This window comes from Polypterus senegalus, chromosome 4 (assembly GCF_016835505.1).
Source record: "Polypterus senegalus isolate Bchr_013 chromosome 4, ASM1683550v1, whole genome shotgun sequence".
Classification (NCBI taxonomy): Eukaryota; Metazoa; Chordata; class Cladistia; order Polypteriformes; family Polypteridae; genus Polypterus; species Polypterus senegalus.
The window spans coordinates 251,776,531-251,798,320 of NC_053157.1; the positions used below are offsets into that span (position 1 = coordinate 251,776,531).

The 21,790-nt window shown below is 41.2% G+C and overlaps 1 protein-coding gene across 1 annotated transcript in view; it reads left to right on the forward strand.

Moving 5' to 3' along the window:
• Positions 1-1,141, forward strand: part of LOC120529044 (zinc finger protein 665-like) — a 25,141-nt gene extending 24,000 nt beyond the window's left edge. Inside the window, exon 4 of the mRNA XM_039753105.1 lies at positions 1,134-1,141. Coding sequence (XP_039609039.1) covers positions 1,134-1,141 — 8 coding nt within the window. The remainder of the gene's footprint in view (positions 1-1,133) is intronic.
• Positions 1,142-21,790: the final 20,649 nt, after the last annotated feature.

The window sequence follows — 21,790 nt, forward strand, 5'->3', positions numbered from 1 at the left end:
TGCACTGCAAACCAAAATGCTTAACTGCTGCTCCCTCCACATTACTCTATCACACCCCGCCCCTCACTATGACACACACACAGCTGATTGGCTCCTGAAATCCAATGACAATGAAGGCCCTGACAGCCGCACCCACCCTGCATTCTCAACATCAAATTCATTCACAGACGTGCTACCCCCCCAAATCTTGTGAAATTCATTTTGACCCCAAACTACAATCGCAAAAATGACCTGCGCAAATGGGGACATCAAGTGACTGGTGGAGGGTACTGGTCTGTGGTCACATGGTTTAAGATTGCTGATTGTTTCACTGCAGTGAAGACCAAACCAAAACCCTGGATAGAGGGGCTCAATGAAGGAGGTGTTGAACCTGTGCAGGAGGGTCATTGTGTGTGAGACGCTATAAAATGACAGAGAGCCAGCAAGTCAGTCCAGATACACACCAATTCTGGGGCTGTAGGGGGCGCTGATTACAGTCCACTTGTTATTGTGACACACAGCACTGCAAACCCTGGTGCCTGTCATTCCTAACCTGTCACACCCTCCTCCTTTCCTGCTCAGTCCTTTATATGTGAGTCCAATCCTCATGAGGCGTTCACTGCACTCCAGCTCCCAGTAACAGTGCATCCCAGTCAGAGTCTCTCTGCACAAAACATGAGATGACCAGTTAAATCTCTCAGGATGATTCGGATATTCAGTCTCTGTCCCCTCACATGTCACCTTCTTGTTCCCTTCAGACAGAAGGAGGTCTCTGTGTGCCGTGTTGATGTCCAGTGTGTGGGGACAGAAGTCTGAAAGGAGAGAAAAGTAAACGAGTGAGGAAATCTGGGAGTGTATAACGGGACTGGGGGCGGAGCACAACACAGACAATTAACAAGATCCAATCAGGAGCTGCTCTGACCAGACACTAATAGTAAAGAGCTCATCTGATTGGACAGAATGTGTAAGAATTCAAAGGAAAATTCTTATGTTGTTTAAAGAACTTCTGCTTTAGCCAAGTAATCTGCTTGGGTATGAAGGTGGGATACAAATCTAGCAAAGAAAAATAAAAGAAGAGTAATTATTCTTATTCAGAGTCTGGGGTGGCAGATGCTCATATGTCATTTGTAAGTCTGTGTTTCTGTGTTTGTCAGCTGACTAATCAAAAAATGTGAACCGAAAACTCTAGAAGATGGGAGACGTCCCATATAAGAATATAATAATATAATAACATAATAGTAAGGGATCATATTCAAATTTAATTGTATTAGTAATACATGTGAATATCTGCAAGTAAAGTCAAAAGTGATCATGACTGGTGATTGATAATGCAGTCTGTGCCTGGTCAGTAAGCCTGGAATGTTTTTGAAGCCTACAAGCAGATGCAAGTGATAAATACAGATGACCTATTGAACTTGTAAGTTTAACTGGCTTATTGACCTAGATGAATCTTAGAATAGCCTGTAGCATGGTCAGTTAAAGATTTAAGAATTTAAAAATCTGAATAAAATATTATAAGCAGAAATAAAGAATATGTAACTTCACAACTATAGCTGTTCTTTTTCTCCAGATTCAGTAAATTCAGTGACCTTAACGGATGAAAAACACAAACTATTTTTCTATACAAAGCTGCAAGAAATAGCTTATCTATACTAATAAAAGGCAAAGCACTGACTGACTGACTGACTCACTGACTGACTGACTGACTCACTCACTCACTCACTCACTCACTCACTCATCACTAATTCTCGAACTTCCTGTGCAAGTAGAAGGCTGAAATTTGGCAGGCTCCTTCCTTACAGCTTACTTACAAAAGTTGGGCAGGTTTCATTTCGAAATTCTACTCGTAATGGTCATAACTGGAACATATTTTCATCCATATACTGTAATAGACTGCAACTCGATGGCCGTGGGAGGCAGAGTTGCGTCTCGCATCATCACGCCTCCCACGTAATTGAGTGCCTGCCCATATAAGGTAAATATTCGCGGGTCAAGGACTGTGCTTAGCATATTCATAAGTAAAAATATCTGAATCACAAACTGATGTTACTTATATTTTGTCCATGAATACGTATTAAATAATTCCAAATAGTCTGTCCGCTTACTTTCATAGCTTTTCCGATGGTTGTGCTGCTTCCAGACATTGTATTTTCGTATTAAAGCATTTAACCAATCACATTTCAGTCATCATTTGTTGCCAGGCAGAGAGGCCTTCACAATCCGTTGTGCAGGCACTCTAACCAATAAAAAAAAAGTCTATTAACCTGTTGCTTCAACCAGTCAGATTTTGAGTTGGTGTCAGTAGGGCCCTCTAGCAGGCGTACGGCAACGTCACCGTATTCAGACCCATTGATTGGATAGAAGCCGATATGAGGAACTCTACGAGGCGAGTGAAAGCACCGCAAGCGCTCCGAGTGCAAGATCCTCGCGCGCACTACCGCCAACTCCATGGCAGGACTCTAGACAATATTATTTGCCAGACACAGACCAGATTTCAAGACCACGAAAACCTGATGTTTCTCATTCTCATCGAGCCCGAGAAGTTACAGGAATACAAGAAAAGATTCCCGCATGCAGCCTTCTCCAGTTTAACACAGAGCCACAGAGCGGTTTTTGATCTGTCTGGGCTAAAAACAGAACTGACTGTAATGTAGGCCATGGATGATTTTGCAGGAAAATCTCCCACTGATCTCCTTGACTTCCTTCATCAGAAATATCTGAATGAGAGCATGGGGCAGCTGTTCACATTGGTATATTTGGCGGTGACCATTCCCATGTCCACTGCTTCTGTCGAACCCTAAAGCAAATTAAAACTTATGCCAGAAATATGAAAGGGCAGGTTCGACTTTCAGCATTAGCTTTAATGGCGATAGAATGGGACTTTTTGATGGAACTGAAGCGCACAGATAATCCGTACGACAGAGTGATTGAACTGTTTTTGAGGAAAGAGAGGAGGATGGATTTTGTTTACAAATAATCCAAATTTTTGTTGAGTAAAATGTTGCGATTTTCCTAAATAATATTGCAAGTTTATGAGTTATTATTGATGTTTTTTATGTGTGTCGCAGCTGTGGCTGCAGTAGAAAGGAACTTGTTCATCCCTGGTTTGTCTATTCAATAAAGGCATTTATTGTGGCTACAGGAGTTATGCTATATATATATATCTATAAAACGAACTACATGCTGTGGCGCAACACAAGAGTCTTCGCCTCTAGTGCTGACATCCAAGGTTCTAAAGGATTCCTACCAAACATATTTCTGTCGACTAAATAAAATTTACTTATATTTAAAATTTAAATTGAACTCGAACAGATACGATAGTTCATAATACCCACGCAGCATTGTAGCAGTGCTACAAAAAGCGCTGAAGAAAACATGCATTATATAATTAAGAAGGCAGCGAAACAATTAGAAGCGAGCGAGTGACTTATAAAACCATATTCAGCTGCTCACGTGAACTGACGCAGTGCGCAGACAAAAAGCAACAGTTCCAAAGAGTGCTGAACAAAAACTGAATTACACTGCTACGCTCAAATAGACAAACCGCACACCTTGGCGCAATAGTAGAGGCTTTGCCACTAGCGCCGAGGTTCATCAGAAAATGTACCACGACGTCTGACACGCCTCCTTTTTACTGTTTTCTCACAGCTTGGATTGCTGCTGTCATATATACACACACACACACACACACACACACACACATATACTTCTCAAACTAAGGTGGTGCGAGGGTAAAATTAATCGGGATGCGCTGATCACTGTAATCGGTGTACCAGGAAATCATGCATTGACAAAAGCTCCCCTTTGCTTGTAATGCAAAGTGTGATTAAATGCATTACTCACTCACTCACTCACTCATCACTAATTCTCCAACTTCCCGTGTAGGTAGAAGGCTGAAATTTGGCAGGCTCATTCCTTACAGCTTACTTACAAAAGTTGGGCAGGTTTCATTTCAAAATTCTACGCCTAATGGTCATAACTGGAAGGTATTTTTCTCCATTAACTGTAATGGAGTTGAGCTGGAAAGACGTGGGGGCGGAGTTTCGTGTGACATCATCACGCCTCCCCGTAATCACGTGAACTGACTGTCAACGCAGTACGTAGAAAACCAGGAAGAACTCCAAAAAGCGCTTAAGAAAACATGCATTATATAATTGAGAAGGCAGCGAAACAATAAGAAGCGAGCAAGTGACATATACTACCATATTCATGAGTGCTGCTACCTCGGAAAGAAAGCAAGGTGTAAACCTAAACTTTAAATTAAGTTCATAGACAGGCTACGCTGGCGTTTCACATACCCACAGGTAATGCGGGATACAAGTTTAATGAGAGGACGAGGGATATAAGCGAGAGTTTTGATCACTTTGTAACTAAGTTAAAATTGTAGGTGAAGGGTGTGCTTATGCAAATTCCGAGAGACTGTGTTTGTGGGGATTGACAGTTAAAGGCGGTGGGGAGTCATGTCATCATCTCCCTCCCATTCATCTCATTTGCCTGAGCTGAGCTCAGCTAACACCGTCTTCCGAAGCAACTTCGTCAGACTGCCACCAAATACTCACAGAAAAATCCACAAGTTAATACACACGCTGTCTCTAGAGTTTCTCCACACTGAATCCTCCAGGCACTACTTACAAAAGGTTACATTGACAATCGTGTTACGTTATTTTTAAAATCTTTCCTTTTCTTAGCACAAGCACAGCTGAGAAGCTTCGATGCATGTGCTCCATAACGCGTTAAAAATAATGCATTTAATCACACTTTGCATTACAAGCAAAGGGAGCTTTTGTCAATGCATGATTTCCTGGTACACCGATTACACTGATCAGCATCCCATTCATTTTACCCTCGCACCACCTTAGTTTGAGAAGAAGTATGAAAAATATGAGGTTAACACAGAAAAACAGATCACCAATTCAAGCTTTATGAATAATCGATTAAGCCATCAATAATTGTTTTGGTAAAGCCATCCTCCTTCCATTTTATAATTTTTCCGCCACTAGCCATGATTAAATGAGCGGTAAAAAGTAAGAGCAAAGCGAGGTGACTTATTTAGGCAGGCATATATATGACAGCAACACTCATGACAATGTCAATCATGTTACGTTATTATTAAAATGTTTCCTTTTCTTTTTCATTACTTCTTTAACACACTACTTCTCCGCTGCGAGGAGCGGGTATTTTGCTATATATATATATATGAATTACCTCCAAAGAGCTGAGACTTTTGATATCATGAGCGTGTCTGCAAAACTGTGGTCTCCTGCCCAGCAAAAGTCGAGCAGCCAGCGCGTGCATAGCTGTGCCGGCCTTTGAGGCGCTGACTGCGCTTCTGCCTTAAGTCAAAGTGAGCACTTTTAATTGTTTTCCTCCTCCCCTTGCGCTATAGCCCAGACAAGTGCAAACACTGGACCCCTTTTCTACACCACGGCAAAATAATATTAAGGCGATTCACACTTTCTTTTGCACGTATACGATTATGGGGTCCTCAGCTCGGATTATGAAGACACACATATGAGTGGAGGACTGACAGTGCCATCAGAGCCGATTAATGGCGGGGACGTCTCACCAGTCTACACAAGACTCACGCGACTGTCCCCAAAAGGCGATCATAATGTCAGCGAACACATCTCTCTATACTATATAAAAGAAAAGGCAACTTTCCTTTCTTTACACCTGTTTTCCTTTTATCCCAAACCAAAGCCTTTCTCTCTTAACACTGCAGAGGACACAAAACTTATTTTCTTTAATTGCGGTAAGGCACATTACCAGAGGCACAAATTTGAGCGTTCACATAGAAAATGTAATTTCTATACCACAGCCGTCATGTAGCGCCTTTCAAAAGGGATCTACTACCGAGAGATGATCCATATACATTTTAGCTGCTGTTAGTTACTTACCTGTTGTGTTACACAGTCTTTAAAATGTAGTTTACCTGAGACCACTCCAGTAGTGCTCAATGTACCTGTACTTCTTAAAACGTTAATGTTTTACTGTTTAATAACTTATAGACTATATTTTATTATTTTTCCTTGCACTCAGTGACCAAAGCTATACACACACATATAGACACATACAAACATACACACAAGTATATCTATGTGCATAAAATGGAAGGATTACACTGAGTATGGCTTTACCAAAACAATTATTGATGGCGAATCGATTATTCATAAAGCTTGAATTGGTGATCTGTTTTTCTGTGTTAACCTCATATTTTTTCATACTTCCTTCTCAAACTAAGGTGGTGTGAGGGTAAAATTAATCGGGATGCGCTGATCAATGTAATCGGTGAACCAGAAAATCATGTATTGACAAAAGCTCCCCTTTGCTTGTAATGCAAAGTGTGATTAAATGCATTATTTTTAACGCGTTATGGAGCACATGCATCGAAGCTTCTCAGCTATGCTTGTGCTAAGAAAAGGAAAGATTTTAAAAATAACGTAACACGATTGTCAATGTAACCTTTTGTAAGTAGTGCCTGGAGGATTCAGTGTGGAGAAACTCTAGAGACAGCGTGTGTATTAACTTGTGGATTTTTCTGTGAGTATTTGGTGGCAGTGTGACGAAGTTGCTTCGAAAGACGGCATTAGCCGTGGAGCTCAGCTCAGAGCGAAATGAGGTAAATGGGAGGGAGATGATGGCGTGACTCCCCACCCCTTAACCGTCAATCCCCACAAACACAGTCTCTCGGAATTTGCATAAGCACACCCCTTCACCTACAATTTTAACTTAGTTACAAAGTGATCAAAACTCTCGTTTATATCCTGCGTCCTCTCATTAAACTTGTATCCCACATTACCTGTGGGCATGTGAAACGCCAGCGGTAGCCTGTCTATGAACTTAATTTAAAGTTTAGGTTTACACCTTGCTTTCTTTCCGAGGTAGCAGCACTCATGAATATGGTAGTATATGCCACTCGCTCGCTTCTTATTGTTTTGCTGCCTTCTCAATTATATAATGCATGTTTTCTTAAGCGCTTTTTGGAGGTCTTCCTGGTTTTCTACGTACTGCGTTGACAGTCAGTTCACGTGATTACGTGTGAGGCGTGATGATGTCACACGAAACTCCGCCCCCACGTCTTTCCAGCTCAACTCCATTACAGTATATGCAGAAAAATAGCTTCCAGTTATGACCATTACGTGTAGAATTTCGAAATGAAACCTGCCCAACTTTTGTAAGTAAGCTGTAAGGAATGAGCCTGCCAAATTTCAGCCTTCTACCTACACGGGAAGTTGGAGAATTAGTGAGTCAAATAAAGCTGAATTAAAACAATTCTGCAAAGATGAGTGGGCCAAAATTCCTCCAGAGTGCTGTAAAAGACTCATTGCAAGTTATATAAGCGCTTGATTGCAGTTATTTCTGCTAAGGGTGGCCCAATCAGTTATTAGGTTCAGGGGGCAATTACTTTTTCACACAGGGCCATGTAGGTTTGGATTTTTTTTTCTCCCTAAATAATAAAAACCATCATTTAAAAACTGCATTTTGCGTTTACTTGTGTTATATGTGACTAATGGTTAAATGTGTTTGATGATCAGAAACATTTTGTGTGACAAACATGCAAAAGAATAAGAAATCAGGAAGGGGGCAAATAGTTTTTCACACCACTGTATATATATATATATATATATATAGTCAAAGAGCCTAAAGGTGAGTGAAACATTGCGAGATAAGGGGTTGTCACGTGGTGCTTACCTGAACTCTCTTTTATCAACAGAAACCAAGAAGAAAAATAATCCTGCAACTTCCGGGTTCCAAAATGGTTGCCATGACGTCACTTCTGGCCAGCCTTGATGACGTCACTTCCGGCACCCACAAATCACCCCACTTCCTGCTGCAGCGTCACAACATGCCAACCATTTCCTGTCACATGTTTTTCTCTGTTATATTTCCACCATTTTGTCACAGTAAAAATATTCATTGTAATTCCAAACTTTGAATCGCTTCTTTTTCTTATTGTCTGGACGACAATATACGGGGACGGTCCCCAAAACTTTGTTTTTGTCTTTGTGATGTATTTATTATACCACAATTGGCGTAGTAGTCAGGAATATTTGTTCAAAATGTCTGAAGAACAGGACCTGAACACCATTCTTTCCACCATTATGGGAGACCTCCAAACTTTGAAGATCCAAATGGGTGAGACGAGGACCCAATTAGCCGAAGCAGAGGCTCGTGCTGCAGCCAGAGTACGGACGGAGGTCGCTCGGTCACCACCCATTGCACTGACCACCTTGACTGAATCAGATGACATTAAGACCTATTTTTTGATTTTCAAGCGTATCGCTAAGAGGAACGCATGGCCAAAGTCGGAGTGGGCGTACCAACTGGCTCCCTACCTGAAGGGAACGGTGCATAGAGCCTATTATGATTTAACTGAGGAGCAGGCTGCTGATTATGACGCTCTTAAACTAGAAGTCTTCAAACGCTATGACGTATCCCCGGAGCATCAGGCAAGAGAATGGAAGGAGTGGCAGTTCGACCCAGAGAGGCCATTGAGAACTCAGGGCTTTGAAGCCTGGGGAAAGGTATGTCGTTGGCTACGGCCCGACATTAATAATTCTCATAAAATGGCTGAGCTACTTGCATGTGAAACCTTTGTGCATGCCCTCCCTGAGCATATTGCCCAGCAACCCCGGAAACATAACTTTGACGACATGGACACTCTAATCCAAATCGCGGAGCGTCACTGGGCGGCTTGCAAATCGGGGCGATCAGAACGGTTCTCTCGCCGAACCAACAGGCACGTGGGGCAGCTCCTGAGCCCCACCGACAAGCTCCCGAACCTGCCGTCCGTAGACGGGATAGACCAGCTAATCTTCCCCGCTGTTACAAGTGTGGGGAAGTTGGACATCTGTCCCCTAACTGCTCCTACGAGCCCATGGATTGTTCGTTGGTGAAGGGAGAAAGGTATTGTGCCACAGTTAATAACCCTTTGTCTCTTCCTTATACAGGTGCAGTTATTATAAATGGCAGAAAGGTAAGGGCAATGTTTGATTCCGGGAGTAACATTTCTATTGTTGCTGCCCGTTTTGTTTTACCGCAACAGTGGACTAAGTTGAAAACTAGTCTCAAATGTATTCACCCGGATATCCGATATTATCAACCAGATGTGTGGTGACAGTAAATTGTAACCTGATGAGCAAGAACATGGCTGTGTTACAGGATCCCCCGTTTCCAGTCATACTTGGAAGAGACTGGAATAAAATTACCAGCAGTAAAAACGTAACTGTACCAAAGAAATATTTAGGCTTAGTCATGGAAAATACTGATCCGACTGCCTCCACCTCATGTCCCACAGTAGCACGGGTTGATACAAGTACCCAATTCGAAGAAATCAATGTCCCATCGTCCTCTGTGGGAGCTAATACAGTTAACATGGAGGATGTGGAGGCAGAAGCCCCTCCCCTTGAGGTTGCGCAAGACCCAATTCAGACTTTATCTTCACAATTCCTGTTAACACCTTCATCCTTTTAAAGAGAACAGTGGAACGATCATTCCTTAAAATTTGCTAGGAATGCTATAGTATCCACCAAGGGTAAAACAACTCTGGATCCCATTCCACCGATTCCGTTCTTTGTACTTAAAAATGATTTGTTATATAGAGTGGCAGAGCACGGGGGTGAAGTGCGAACATCGTTGTTAATTCCATGCACTTTTCGGCAAAAAGTGTGTGAATTGGCACATGCTCACCTTCTAGGAGCCCATTTAGGCTCCGATAAAACTGTAAAGAGGATAAAACTCTGATTTTACTGGCCGGGAATAAATGAGGAGGTCCGGCGATTTTGCGCTTCCTGTCCAGAGTGTCAACTTCGCCAGACTCCAAGATGGATGAAAGCTCCTCTTGTTCCTCTTCCCCTTATTGATATACCATTTGAACAAGTCGGTATTGACCTCGTAGGACCTTTAGAACCCTTGTTAAAAGGATTTAAATATATATTTGGTGAAGCTGTCCCATTGCGCTCAGCTAATACAAAAACTATTCCATGGGAATTAGTAGGGATATTCGCTTGTGTTGGGATCCCTAAAGAGGTTTTGACAGACCAAGGGACTCCTTTCACTTCGGAGACATTCAGGGAGATAGCCAAATTACTCCGTATAAAACATCTGAAAACATTGGTCTATCATCCCCAAACTGACGGGTTGGTAGAACGTTTTAATCAAACGTTGAAACAGATGTTGCGTAAGGTAGTTAATGAGGATGGAAGAAACTGGGATCAGTTGCTTCCTCTCGTTTTATTTGGTTACCGGGAAGTCCTGCAGACCTCTACAGGTTTCTCTCCTTTTGAATTATTATATGGGAGACAACCCCAAGGGCTTTTGGATATTATAAAAGAAGGAAGGGGAGAGGAGGTCCTCCCTACTTCAAATATTCTCAAATATATCACGCAATTACGCGATAGACTTGAGAAAATTAGACCTATTTTAAAATACAATTTAGAAAAAGCACAAGCAGCGCAGTCTCGTTATTATAATAGAAACACCACCATTCGGAGTTAGGTCGGGTGATCGTGTAATGGTGCTTGTTCCAACCTCCCATTCAAAATTGTTAGCACATTGGTAAGGCCCCTATGAAATAAAAGAAAGAACAGGACTCGTGGACTATTTGGTTAAACAACCTAATCGTCGACCGAGTGAACGAGTATATCACATTAATCTGTTGAAACCGTGGAAAGGGATATTGATCCCTCCTCCGGACAACCTCGTTCTCTTTTCACGTCACGTGCCCATCTTAATTTTGGTCCTGATTTAACATTTGAACAACGACAAGATCTCAAACGTGCTATCTTGTCTGTCCCTAAAGTTGTGGATGAGACACCTGGACGTACTGCGTTGATTGTTCATGACATTATTACAGACCCTGGAGTGTTTGTCAGAGAGAGACCTTACAGGCTCCTGGAGACAAAGAAAGCACAAGTAGAGTTGGAAATTAGACGAATGCTAGAATTAGGGGTTATTAAAGAAAGCTATAGCCCTTGGTCTAGTCCAATTGTCTTAGTTTCTAAACCTGATGGCTCGTAGAGGTTTCGCAATGACTTAATCAGGTCTCTAAATTCAATGCGTATCCCATGCCGCGAGTAGATGATTTACTTGATTGGTTAAAGAACGCTCGATTCCTAACTACTCTTGACATGACTAAAGGGTATTGGCAAGTTCCCTTGTTTTATCTTGGTAGAGTAATATGTATTGCTCCACTTTCCCCTATTGTATTATTAATATGCAGCCTTAGAATGCCTAAACTCACAGACTTACCACTGTTTATAAGATATTATTTTATATAACTTCTCCCCACCTTACCTTCTATATCTATAACCTCAGGCAATTAGATGTAGTAAAAAGACAAGCAGGAGTTAAGTTACACATAAAATAATGTATTACTAATAATATTCATAAATAATAACAAAATGCAAAGTACATTTGAATATTGGCAACAATACAACCTGATTAAATGGTGATGTGTAGCTCAGGTGGCACACAGACTTGTAGTTACTTAAAATGTCTCTAGTTAAGGCATCGTTGGTGCTCAGCTTTCAGCAAACTTGTCTGTTCAATATGGCTGCTGAGCTGTGCTCTTAATTGTGTTATCTTCATCATCACAGGTTAGCAAGAGAGATGCTTCTTCATCATATGTTGGTTAGAGAGAGAGAATGTGGTTGAGCAAGTACATTTATAGATGTTCTCTCCAATTCCTAGAACCAATAGGACATCATGGTACTTAAAGGCCTCTGAGACAAGCCAATTCCAAACAGCCATATCTCAGACCAATGGGAGAAATAGGACATTTTAACACCTCAACCCCCCAAGACCATATGTTAAGCTAACCTGGCTTTGTGTGGGGGATGAGACAAAGACTTTAGCAAAGAAATACTCAAATTGGTTTAAGACACATCCCCCCAAATCCTGTCATAAAATTACAAAGAGATAGTCATAAAAAAGGTTTGCAAACATGAATACCTCTCACCACTTGGTTTGCCTAAATTATAAATAAAGACATACAAAACATTTATCAAGTTATATGCAAAATCCCACATCACAACACCCTTAATGGACTCCGGTAAAGAAAAAAATGCTTTTAGTACACCCAGTGGACATTGGCAATACAAGGTTCTTAATTTTGGTTTGAACGGGACACCAGCTACTTTTCAATGTCTGGTAGACACACTGCTATGACCCCACAATTCCTATAGTGCCACCTACTTGGATGATGTAGTCATTTATTCCGGCACATGGAAGAACCATGTATGGCAGGTTAAAACAGTGCTCTCCACACTAGCGTCAGCAGGGCTTCGTATTAATCCTAATAAATGTTTCTTCGGATTGAAGGAAGCCAAATATTTAGGCTACCTAGTAGGTGGTGGTGTTGTTAAACCACAATGTAATAAAATTGATGCCATCATGAATTGGCCCCGTCCGATGAATAAGCGGCATGTTCAAGCATTTTTAGGGTTGGCGTGTTACTATCGCCATTTTGTACCGCATTTCTCTGAAATTGCTTCGCCCTTATCTAATTTAACAAAGAAACGTGCACCTTTAAAAGTGGTATGGGATGATGCGGTTGATAAAGCATTCTGTGACCTAAAGTTGGCCCTTACGTCAGCACCTGTGTTGAAATCCTGATTTTTATATTCCTTTTATTCTCCAGACCAATGCATCGGCCACAGGATTGGGTGCCGTGCTGAGCCAGTGCGTCGACGGTGCTGAACACCCCGTTATGTACCTTAGCGGGAAATTGCTGGAACGAGAGACCAAGTCTGCTGTGGTGGAGCGAGAAGCCTTGGAGATCAAGTGGGCTATCACATCTTTGAGGTACTACCTATTGGGACGCGAGTTTACTCTGGTGACGGATCACGCCGCTTTACAGTGGATGTCCCTTCATCGTGTGCCGAACCCATGCATCACTAGGTGGTTCTTAGAGTTACAAGCTTATCGTTTTAGTGTAATTAATTGTAAAGGTTCCTTGCAGGCCAACGCAGATGCTCTCTCTCTTGTCCACGACTTCGCGGTGCAGGTCGCCTCACCTGAGCGGTCTGGGCTGGGGGTGTCATGTCACACATGTGCGATTAGGAGGCAGTCAAAGAGCCTAAAGGTGAGTGAAACATTGCGAGATAAGGGCTTGTCACGTGGTGCTTACCTGAACTCTCTTGTATCAACAGAAACCAAGAAGAAAAATAATCCTGCAACTTCCGGGTTCCAAAATGCTCGCGATGACGTCACTTCCGGCCATCCTTGATGATCTCACTTCCGGCACCCACAAATCACCTCACTTCCTGCTGCAACGTCACAACATGCCAACCATTTCCTGTCACATGTTTTTCTCTGTTATATAACCGCCATTTTGTCAAAGTAAAAGTATTCATTGTAATTCCAAACTTTGAATTGCTTCTTTATCTTATTGTCTGGACGACAATATACGGGGACGGTCCCCAAAACTTTGTTTTTGTCTTTGTGAAGGATTTATTCTACCACAATTGGCGTAGTAGTCAGGAATAATTGTTCAAAATGTCTGAAGAACAGGACCTGAACACCGTTCTTTCCACCATTATGGGAGACCTCCAAACTTTGAAGATCCAAATGGGTGAGACGAGGACCCAATTAGCCGAAGCAGAGGCTCGTGCTGCAGCCAGAGTACGGACGGAGGTCGCTCGGTCACCACCCATTGCACTGACCACCTTGACTGAATCAGATGACATTAAGACCTATTTTTTGTCTGGACGACAATATACGGGGACGGTCCCCAAAACTTTGTTTTTGTCTTTGTGAAGGATTTATTCAACCACATAATGTATATGTATATATGTTTATATGTGTGTGTGTCTGTGTGTGTGTGTGTATATATATACAGTATACGTATGTATATATATATATATATATATATATATATATATATATATATATAATATATACACAATTACATTGTCAATCATGACAATAATTAACACAATTACATTGTCAATCATGTTAAGTTATTATTAAAATAATATATATGTGGATGTATGTGTATATGTGTATCTATATATATACAGGTATATATGTGTGTATATGTATATATGTGTGTGTATATATATATATATATATATATATATATATATATATATATATATATGTGTGTATATATATATATATATATATATATATATATATATATATATATATATATATATATATATATACTAGCAGAATACCCGCACTTCGCAGCGGAAAAGTTGTGTGTTAAAGAAAGAAGAGGAAAAATTTTTTAAATAACGTAATATGATTGTTAATGTAATTGTTTTGTCATTGATATGAGTGTTGTTGTCATATCTATATACAGTGGTGTGAAAAACTATTTGCCCCCTTCCTGATTTCTTATTCTTTTGCATGTTTTCACACAAAATGTTTCTGATCATCAAACACATTTAACCATTAGTCAAATATAACACAAGTAAACACAAAATACAGTTTTTAAATGATGGTTTTTATTATTTAGGGAGAAAAATAAACCCAAACCTACATGGCCCTGTGTGAAAAAGTAATTGCCCCCTGAACCTAATAACTGGTTGGGCCACCCTTAGCAGCAATAACTGCAATCAAGCATTTGCGATAACTTGCAATGAGTCTTTTACAGCGCTCTGGAGGAATTTTGGCCCACTCATCTTTGCAGAATTGTTGTAATTTAGCTTTATTTGAGGGTTTTCTAGCATCAACCGCCTTTTTAAGGTCATGCCATAGCATCTCAATTGAATTCAGGTCAGGACTTTGACTCCAAAGACCACTCCAAAGTCTTCATTTTGTTTTTCTTCAGCCATTCAGAGGTGGATTTGCTGGTGTGTTTTGGGTCATTGTCCTGTTGCAGCACCCAAGATCGCTTCAGCTTGAGTTGACGAACAGATGGCCGGACATTCTCCTTCAGGATTTTTTGGTAGACAGTAGAATTCATGGTTCCATCTATCACAGCAAGCCTTCCAGGTCCTGAAGCAGCAAAACAACCCGAGACCATCACACTACCACCACCATATTTTACTGTTGGTATGATGTTCTTTTTCTGAAATGCTGTGTTCCTTTTACGCCAGATGTAACGGGACATTTGCCTTCCAAAAGGTTCAAGTTTTGTCTCATCAGTCCACAAGGTATTTTCCCAAAAGTCTTGGCAATCATTGAGATGTTTCTTAGCAAAATTGAGACGAGCGCTAATGTTCTTTTTACTTAACAGTGGTTTGTGTCTTGGAAATCTGCCATGCAGGCCGTTTTGCCCAGTCTCTTTCTTATGGTGGAGTCGTGAACACTGACCTTAATTGAGGCAAGTGAGGCCTGCAGTTCTTTAGACGTTGTCCTGGGGTCTTTTGTGACCTCTCGGATGAGTCGTCTCTGCTCTTGGGGTCATTTTGGTCGACCGGCCGGCCACTCCTGGGAAGGTTCACCACTGTTCCATGTTTTTGCCATTTGTGGATAATGGCTCTCACTGTGGTTCGCTGGAGTCCCAAAGCTTTAGAAATGGCTTTATAACCTTTACCAGACTGATAGATCTCAATGACTTCTGTTCTCATTTGTTCCTGAATTTCTTTGGATCTTGGCATGATGTCTAGCTTTTGAGGTGCTTTTGGTCGACTTCTCTGTGTCAGGCAGCTCCTATTTAAGTGATTTCTTGATTGAAACAGGTGTGGCAGTAATCAGGAAATTGAACTCAGGTGTGATACACCACAGTTAGGCTATTTTTGAACAAGGGGGCAATTACTTTTTCACACAGGGCCATGTAGGTTTGGATTTTTTTTCTCCCTAAATAATAAAAACCATCATTTAAAAACTGCATTTTGTGTTTACTTGTGTTATATTTGACTAATGGTTAAATGTGTTTGATGATCAGAAACATTTTGTGTGACAAACATGCAAAAGAATAAGAAATCAGGAAGGGGGCAAATAGTTTTTCACACCACTGTATATTCCAGCGCTGACTTTATATATTCCGACGCTGACTTTATATATTCCAGCGCTTACTTTATATATTCCGAAATATTCCAACGCCATCTTTATATACTCAGGTTTTGACTTTATATATTTGGGAATGACTTTATATATTCAAGTTTTGACTTTATATATTCCAGCGCTGACTTTATATAATCAAGTTTTGACTTTATATATTCGGGAAGGACTTAATATATACAAGTTTTGACTTTATATAGTTAAATTTAGTCATCATTGCATAACTTTTTCTTTACCATAGAAATTTAAAGACTAAATTCAACTTCCATTTCTAACAAAGATATTTCTGGCGACTAAATAGAACCTACTTATATCCAAATGAGAGCTATTGAGCTGTCGCCTGCCTGCCTGAATAAGTCACCCTCGCTTCGCTCTTACTTTTTTACCGTTCATTTAATCATGGCTAGTGGCGGAAAAATTATAAAATGGAAGGAGGATTACACTGAGTATGGCTTTACCAAAACAATTATTGATGGCGAATCGATTATTCATAAAGCTTCCATTGGTGATCTGGTTTTCTGTGTTAACCTCATATTTTTTCATACTTCTTCTCAAACCAAGGGGGTGCGAGGGTAAAATGAATCGGGAAGCGCTGATCAATGTAATCGGTGTACCAGGAAATCATGCATTGACAGAACTTCCCCTTTGTGATTAAATGCGTGATTTTTTAACGTGTTATGGAGCACATGCATCGCAGCTTCTCAGCTGTGCTTGTGCTAAGAAAAGGAAATATTTTAAAAATAACGTAACACGATTGTCAATGTAACCTTTTGTAAGTAGTGCCTGGAGGATTCAGTGTGGAGAAACTCTAGAGACAGCCTGTGTATTAACTTGTGGATTTTTCTGTGAGTATTTGGTGGCAGCGTTACAAAGTCGCTTCAATAACACTGCATTAGCTGCGGAGCTCAGCTCAGAGCGAAATGAGGTGAATGGAAGGGGAGATGATGACGTGACTTCCCCACCCGCCTTAACTGTCAATCCCCCACAAACACAGTCTCGGAATTTGCATAAGCACAGCCCTTCACCTGCAATTTTAACTTAGTTACAAAGTGATCAAAACTCTCGTTTATATCCTGCGTCCTCTCATTAAACTTGTATCCCGCATTACCTGTGGGCATGTGAAACGCCAGCGACAGCCTGTCTATGAATTTAATTTAAACTTTAGGTTTACACCATGCTTTGTTTCCGAAGTAGCAGCACTCATGAATATGGTTGTATATGTCACTTGCTCGCTTCTTATTGTTTCGCTGCCTTCTCAATTATATAATGCATGTTTACTTCAGCGATTTTTGGAGCTCTTCCTTGTTTTCTACGTACTGCGTTGACAGTTCACGTGATTACGTGGGAGGCTTGATGATGTCACACGAAACTCCACCCCCATGGCTTTCCAGCTCAACTCCATTACAGTATATGGAGAAAAATAGCTTCCAGTTATGACCATTACATGTAGAATTTCGAAATGAAACCTGCCCAACTTTTGTAAGGAAGCTGTAAGGAACGAGCCTGCCAAATTTCAGCCTTCTACCTACACGGGAAGTTGGAGAATTAGTGATGAGTCAGTGAGTGAGTCAGTCAGTGAGGGCTTTGCCTTTTATTAGTATAGATATAATATCTTTCACATTGCTCTATGCATCTTATTTTTTCTATCACATCCCTTACAGTATATAGTGACTTTAATATCTATGTATTTTATAGCGCCTTTTACATCTATCTCTCTACTGTTTGGATTACAGACATGCCCTGCCCACTTTTAAACAACAATCCCAATTTTCTGTCAAATGAGTGTAAACTGACAACAGTTGTCATCCGCCTTTCTTTATTCCACAGAGTATAGAGATTTCATGTGTCCAAAGTAACGCCTATACATATGTATACATATCGTAACTGATGGCTTCAGACAGTTAAATATGAAAGGCTTATGCCCATACCTTTTATTCCCTAAAGGATACCACCTATATTTACAAACCAAACAATAAGAATGTGATAGATGGAGACCCTGCCACTCAAGTTAAGATAACAGTGACAGGTGATGGGTAGGAGGCAAATATGTTCATCAGAAAATGATTAATGCAGGAGAAAATATTGGTGATGTGAGAGGAATGGAGGAAGAATTGTGTACTAGGAATGAGATAATGATGACAAATATGCAGAGTGAGGTAATCTGGTGATAAGAATTGTAATAAATATGAGGCTCTAACAGACTACTGGACCTCACTTCATTGAAATGAGTCAGCTTTATGCTCTCTGCAATTAAGTCTTAATCTGATTGCTCGTCTTGAAACTCTGCATGTTTTCTTCCAAAAAAGGAGGGTGTTTTCTCCATGACAAGAGCAACACTACTATCAATAATACTACTTTACATTTATATAGCGCTTTTCTCACTACTCAGAGTGCTTCAGTGATTGGGGAGCCACTTCAGCCGCTACTAATCTGCAGCATCCACCAGGATAATGTGACAACAGCCAGTGACGCTCACCACACGTGAGCTATTAGATGGTGAAGTGGTAAGAGAGAGGGAGACAGTTAGAGAAAAGGGATGATTAGGGGGACAGAATGCCTAAGCCATGGGGGGCAATTTAGCCTGGAGTCGTTAGTGTCTTTACAAAGGATGTCCAGGGGCCTTTAATGAACAGAGAGTCAGGACATCAGTTCTTTGTCTCATCCAAAGGATGGCAACATTTTTACAGCCCAGTGTCCCCATCACTCCCACTGGAGTATTGGGATCCACATTGAGAGTACCGGGTAAGCGCCTCCTGCTGGCCTCACCAACTCCTCTTCCAGCAGCAACCTAAGTTTACCTAGATTATTTCTCCCATCCAAGTACTGGCCAGGCCCGAACATGTTTAGCTTCTGCTGGATGACCTGTTCTGAAGTGCATGTGGTGTTGCTGCTGGACTCTTTGATAGACTCTTTGCTACACAAGTATTGGGACATTCGCCTAATATTCTCTAACCGAATGTTTATGTGAGACCTGTCATCAGGCACTTTCTGTAGCTCTGGATGAGACTTCTGCTTCTCTCACTCATCACTCAGGCCACTCTTCTTGAGATTTGATGGACATCTTCCAACTATGATTTCCAGCTCTTTCCATGGATGTTGACTTGAATTCAGTTCAGAGTGCATAGCAAAATACCTCAGAACATTCCAAAGTAATTTCAACTGTATTTCAGTGGTCATACTTGTATGTTTTGGGGGATCCATGTCCTGAACCCATGAAAGAGCCTTGTGACGGTCACTCCAGAATGTCTAGATGATCTTCTGATTTTATTGTGCCCTGCCCAGACTCAGCACAGCAGACCCCTAACATTAATGAGTCTCCTCCATGTTTGTTGTATTTTTTTTGAACACATTTCATTTTCTGTGGACACAGAGCTGCTGTGACTTACTGTAAAGCTCTTGTTTAGTTTCATCAGTCCAAAGGTTTATCTCCAGCACTGTGTCTTGTCAACATGTGTTTAAGAAAACTCCAATCCAGAAGGTGTACCTTGATCTCGGAGGTCAGCCTGAGTCTCTATTGATGTTTTCTTGTTTTTTTCTGCACCATTTAAGCTCTCCTTCTGTTCAACCTGAGATCAGCTTTACTCTAGTGGTCCTGTAAGGGAGGTCGGGTACAGTCCTGCGGATGCTCAAACATCTTGAGAATATTAGCAGCTCTGCTCACTGGAACATGAAGCTGTTTGGAGGTGGTCTTGTAGTCTTTACCTTGACCACTCTTGGCTGTGACTTTCTTCATCTCCTCCTCTTCTTTTGTCCTCGTTCAGTGTGAGGCACACAATGACACAACACAGCAGAGTGAGCACTTGACTGAGTGGCTGAAGATCCCTGTGGCAGTCAATAGAGGAATCAGTCAGCTTGAGATGTCACAACAGTTCAGTGAGGTCTTTGAACTTCTAAGAACCCCCAGTAATTTTCTATGCCATTTTCATTTGTTTAAATGTTTAAAAGTTGAGAACTCAAAACAGTGTCTGCTCTGTGGGGTTTTATCAATTATATCAAAGGGGCTTTATCAGACTTGTCCTAGTAGAGGAAAAGATTATTTTTTTTAATTAAAAAGTTGATTTCTTCTACAGGGGGCACCTCAGACCTACAGATACTTGTCTGACCAGAAGGGTCCCATGTTAATTCACAACCACATGACCCCAAGTGTCATTGAAAGTCGACTGTTTAAAATTCTGCTGGAGCAGCACTGCTGAAAGGCACTATATAGACTAAGTATCAGGAGCTCCGGAAAAGTGACAATGTGTAGAAGCGAGTGACAGATGGGACTACTGTAAAGTGTCCCCCCCTCCATTGGTCACTCAAGGGGTCTATAATTTGTGAATCAATCCACCAAGGACTCATGGGTCTGTCAGATGTCGGCCATACTACGAGAGTTTGGTGTTCTACTGAGTCACTTGATATCACATTAGACATTAAACTTCACCACCTTCTTCTTCTGTCCAGATTTGTCAATTCTGCTATTCTGGAAATTCCGACATTCTCAAAAAAATGAATTCTTGGTGAAGATTGGGGTCTCCCTCTGGTGACAGAGGAAAATCAGAAGTGCCAGTTTGAATGGCTTCTTATTCATCCAAGCAGTAATGGTTTGAAATTTCACATTGTCTGACAAGCTGAAGATCGATTTCAAATAAATTTACACTTGGATAAGATTAAATTGTACTATTTGGGTTCTAAGTTGATTCAGTAGGAGCGATAGTCGAGGTCCACATTGACCCCCTGACCCAGTCACACACACACCTCGTTTTAGTGTGAATTTAATGTAATACATCAACCTTGCCATTCAAGAAATAGACAAGCTGTAATTCTGTAGATCTGGAAACATCTAATGTTGTGTTCCTGACTGAAGGATAGATGAAACTACTCCAGTATATTTAATTTTCTTTAATATTATTGGACGATGTATGAAGCAAATTAAACATATAAACAAAGGGCTAAAAGACACTAAAGTCTGACCTCAGTTAAACCTTAAACTGTCTATTTTAAAAATGCCAGGGTGTTTGTGGTCGCGTAATCAGGTGCAGCTCTCAGGTAGACATCTTCTTTGTCTTCTTCTTTCAGCTGATCATCTTCTTCCATATCTTCCCATCCTCGTCATCTTTTTCTATCACCTCCATGTCCTCTCTCACCACATCCATAAACCTCCACTAAGGCCTTCCTCTTCTCTTACCAGGCAGCTCTATCCTTAGCATCCTTCTCCCAGTATACCCAGCATCTCTCCTCTGAACATGTCCAAACCAACACAATCTCACCTCTCTGACTTTGTCTCCCAATCATCCCACCTGAGCTGACCTTCTAATGTCCTCATTTCTAATCCTGTCCATCCTCGTCACACCCAATGCAAATCTTAGCATCTTTAGCTCTGCCACCTCCAGCTCTGTCTCTTGCTTTCTGGTCAGTGCCACCATCTCCTGCCCATATAACACAGCTGGTCTCACTACCGTCCTGTAGACCTTCACTTTTCCTCTTGCTGATACCTGATCTAAATCAGGGGGTCCGACTCTGACGCCAGCGGGCCGCAGTGGCTGCAGGTTTTCCTTCTTGACTTTCTTAATGAGTAACCAATTTCTGCTGTTAATTGACTTCTTTTCCCTTCCCTTCCTTTTGTTAATTGAAGAATGCTCTGAATTGCTTCTTTCTTCCCTTAAATGACAGCCAAATAAAAATGAGATATGAAGTGAACCAAAGATTGACCAGCCAGGGGGTATCAACATGACCAGTTGGGGTATCAAACTCCCACCAGTTTCACTCTAACCAGTTTCTTAATTAGAAGCCGATTGTTGTTGTTAATTGAACTCGTTATTCAATTCCATGGCTGAACTCTCGTTTGACCGCAGCAGAAAGCAGATCAGCGTCACCG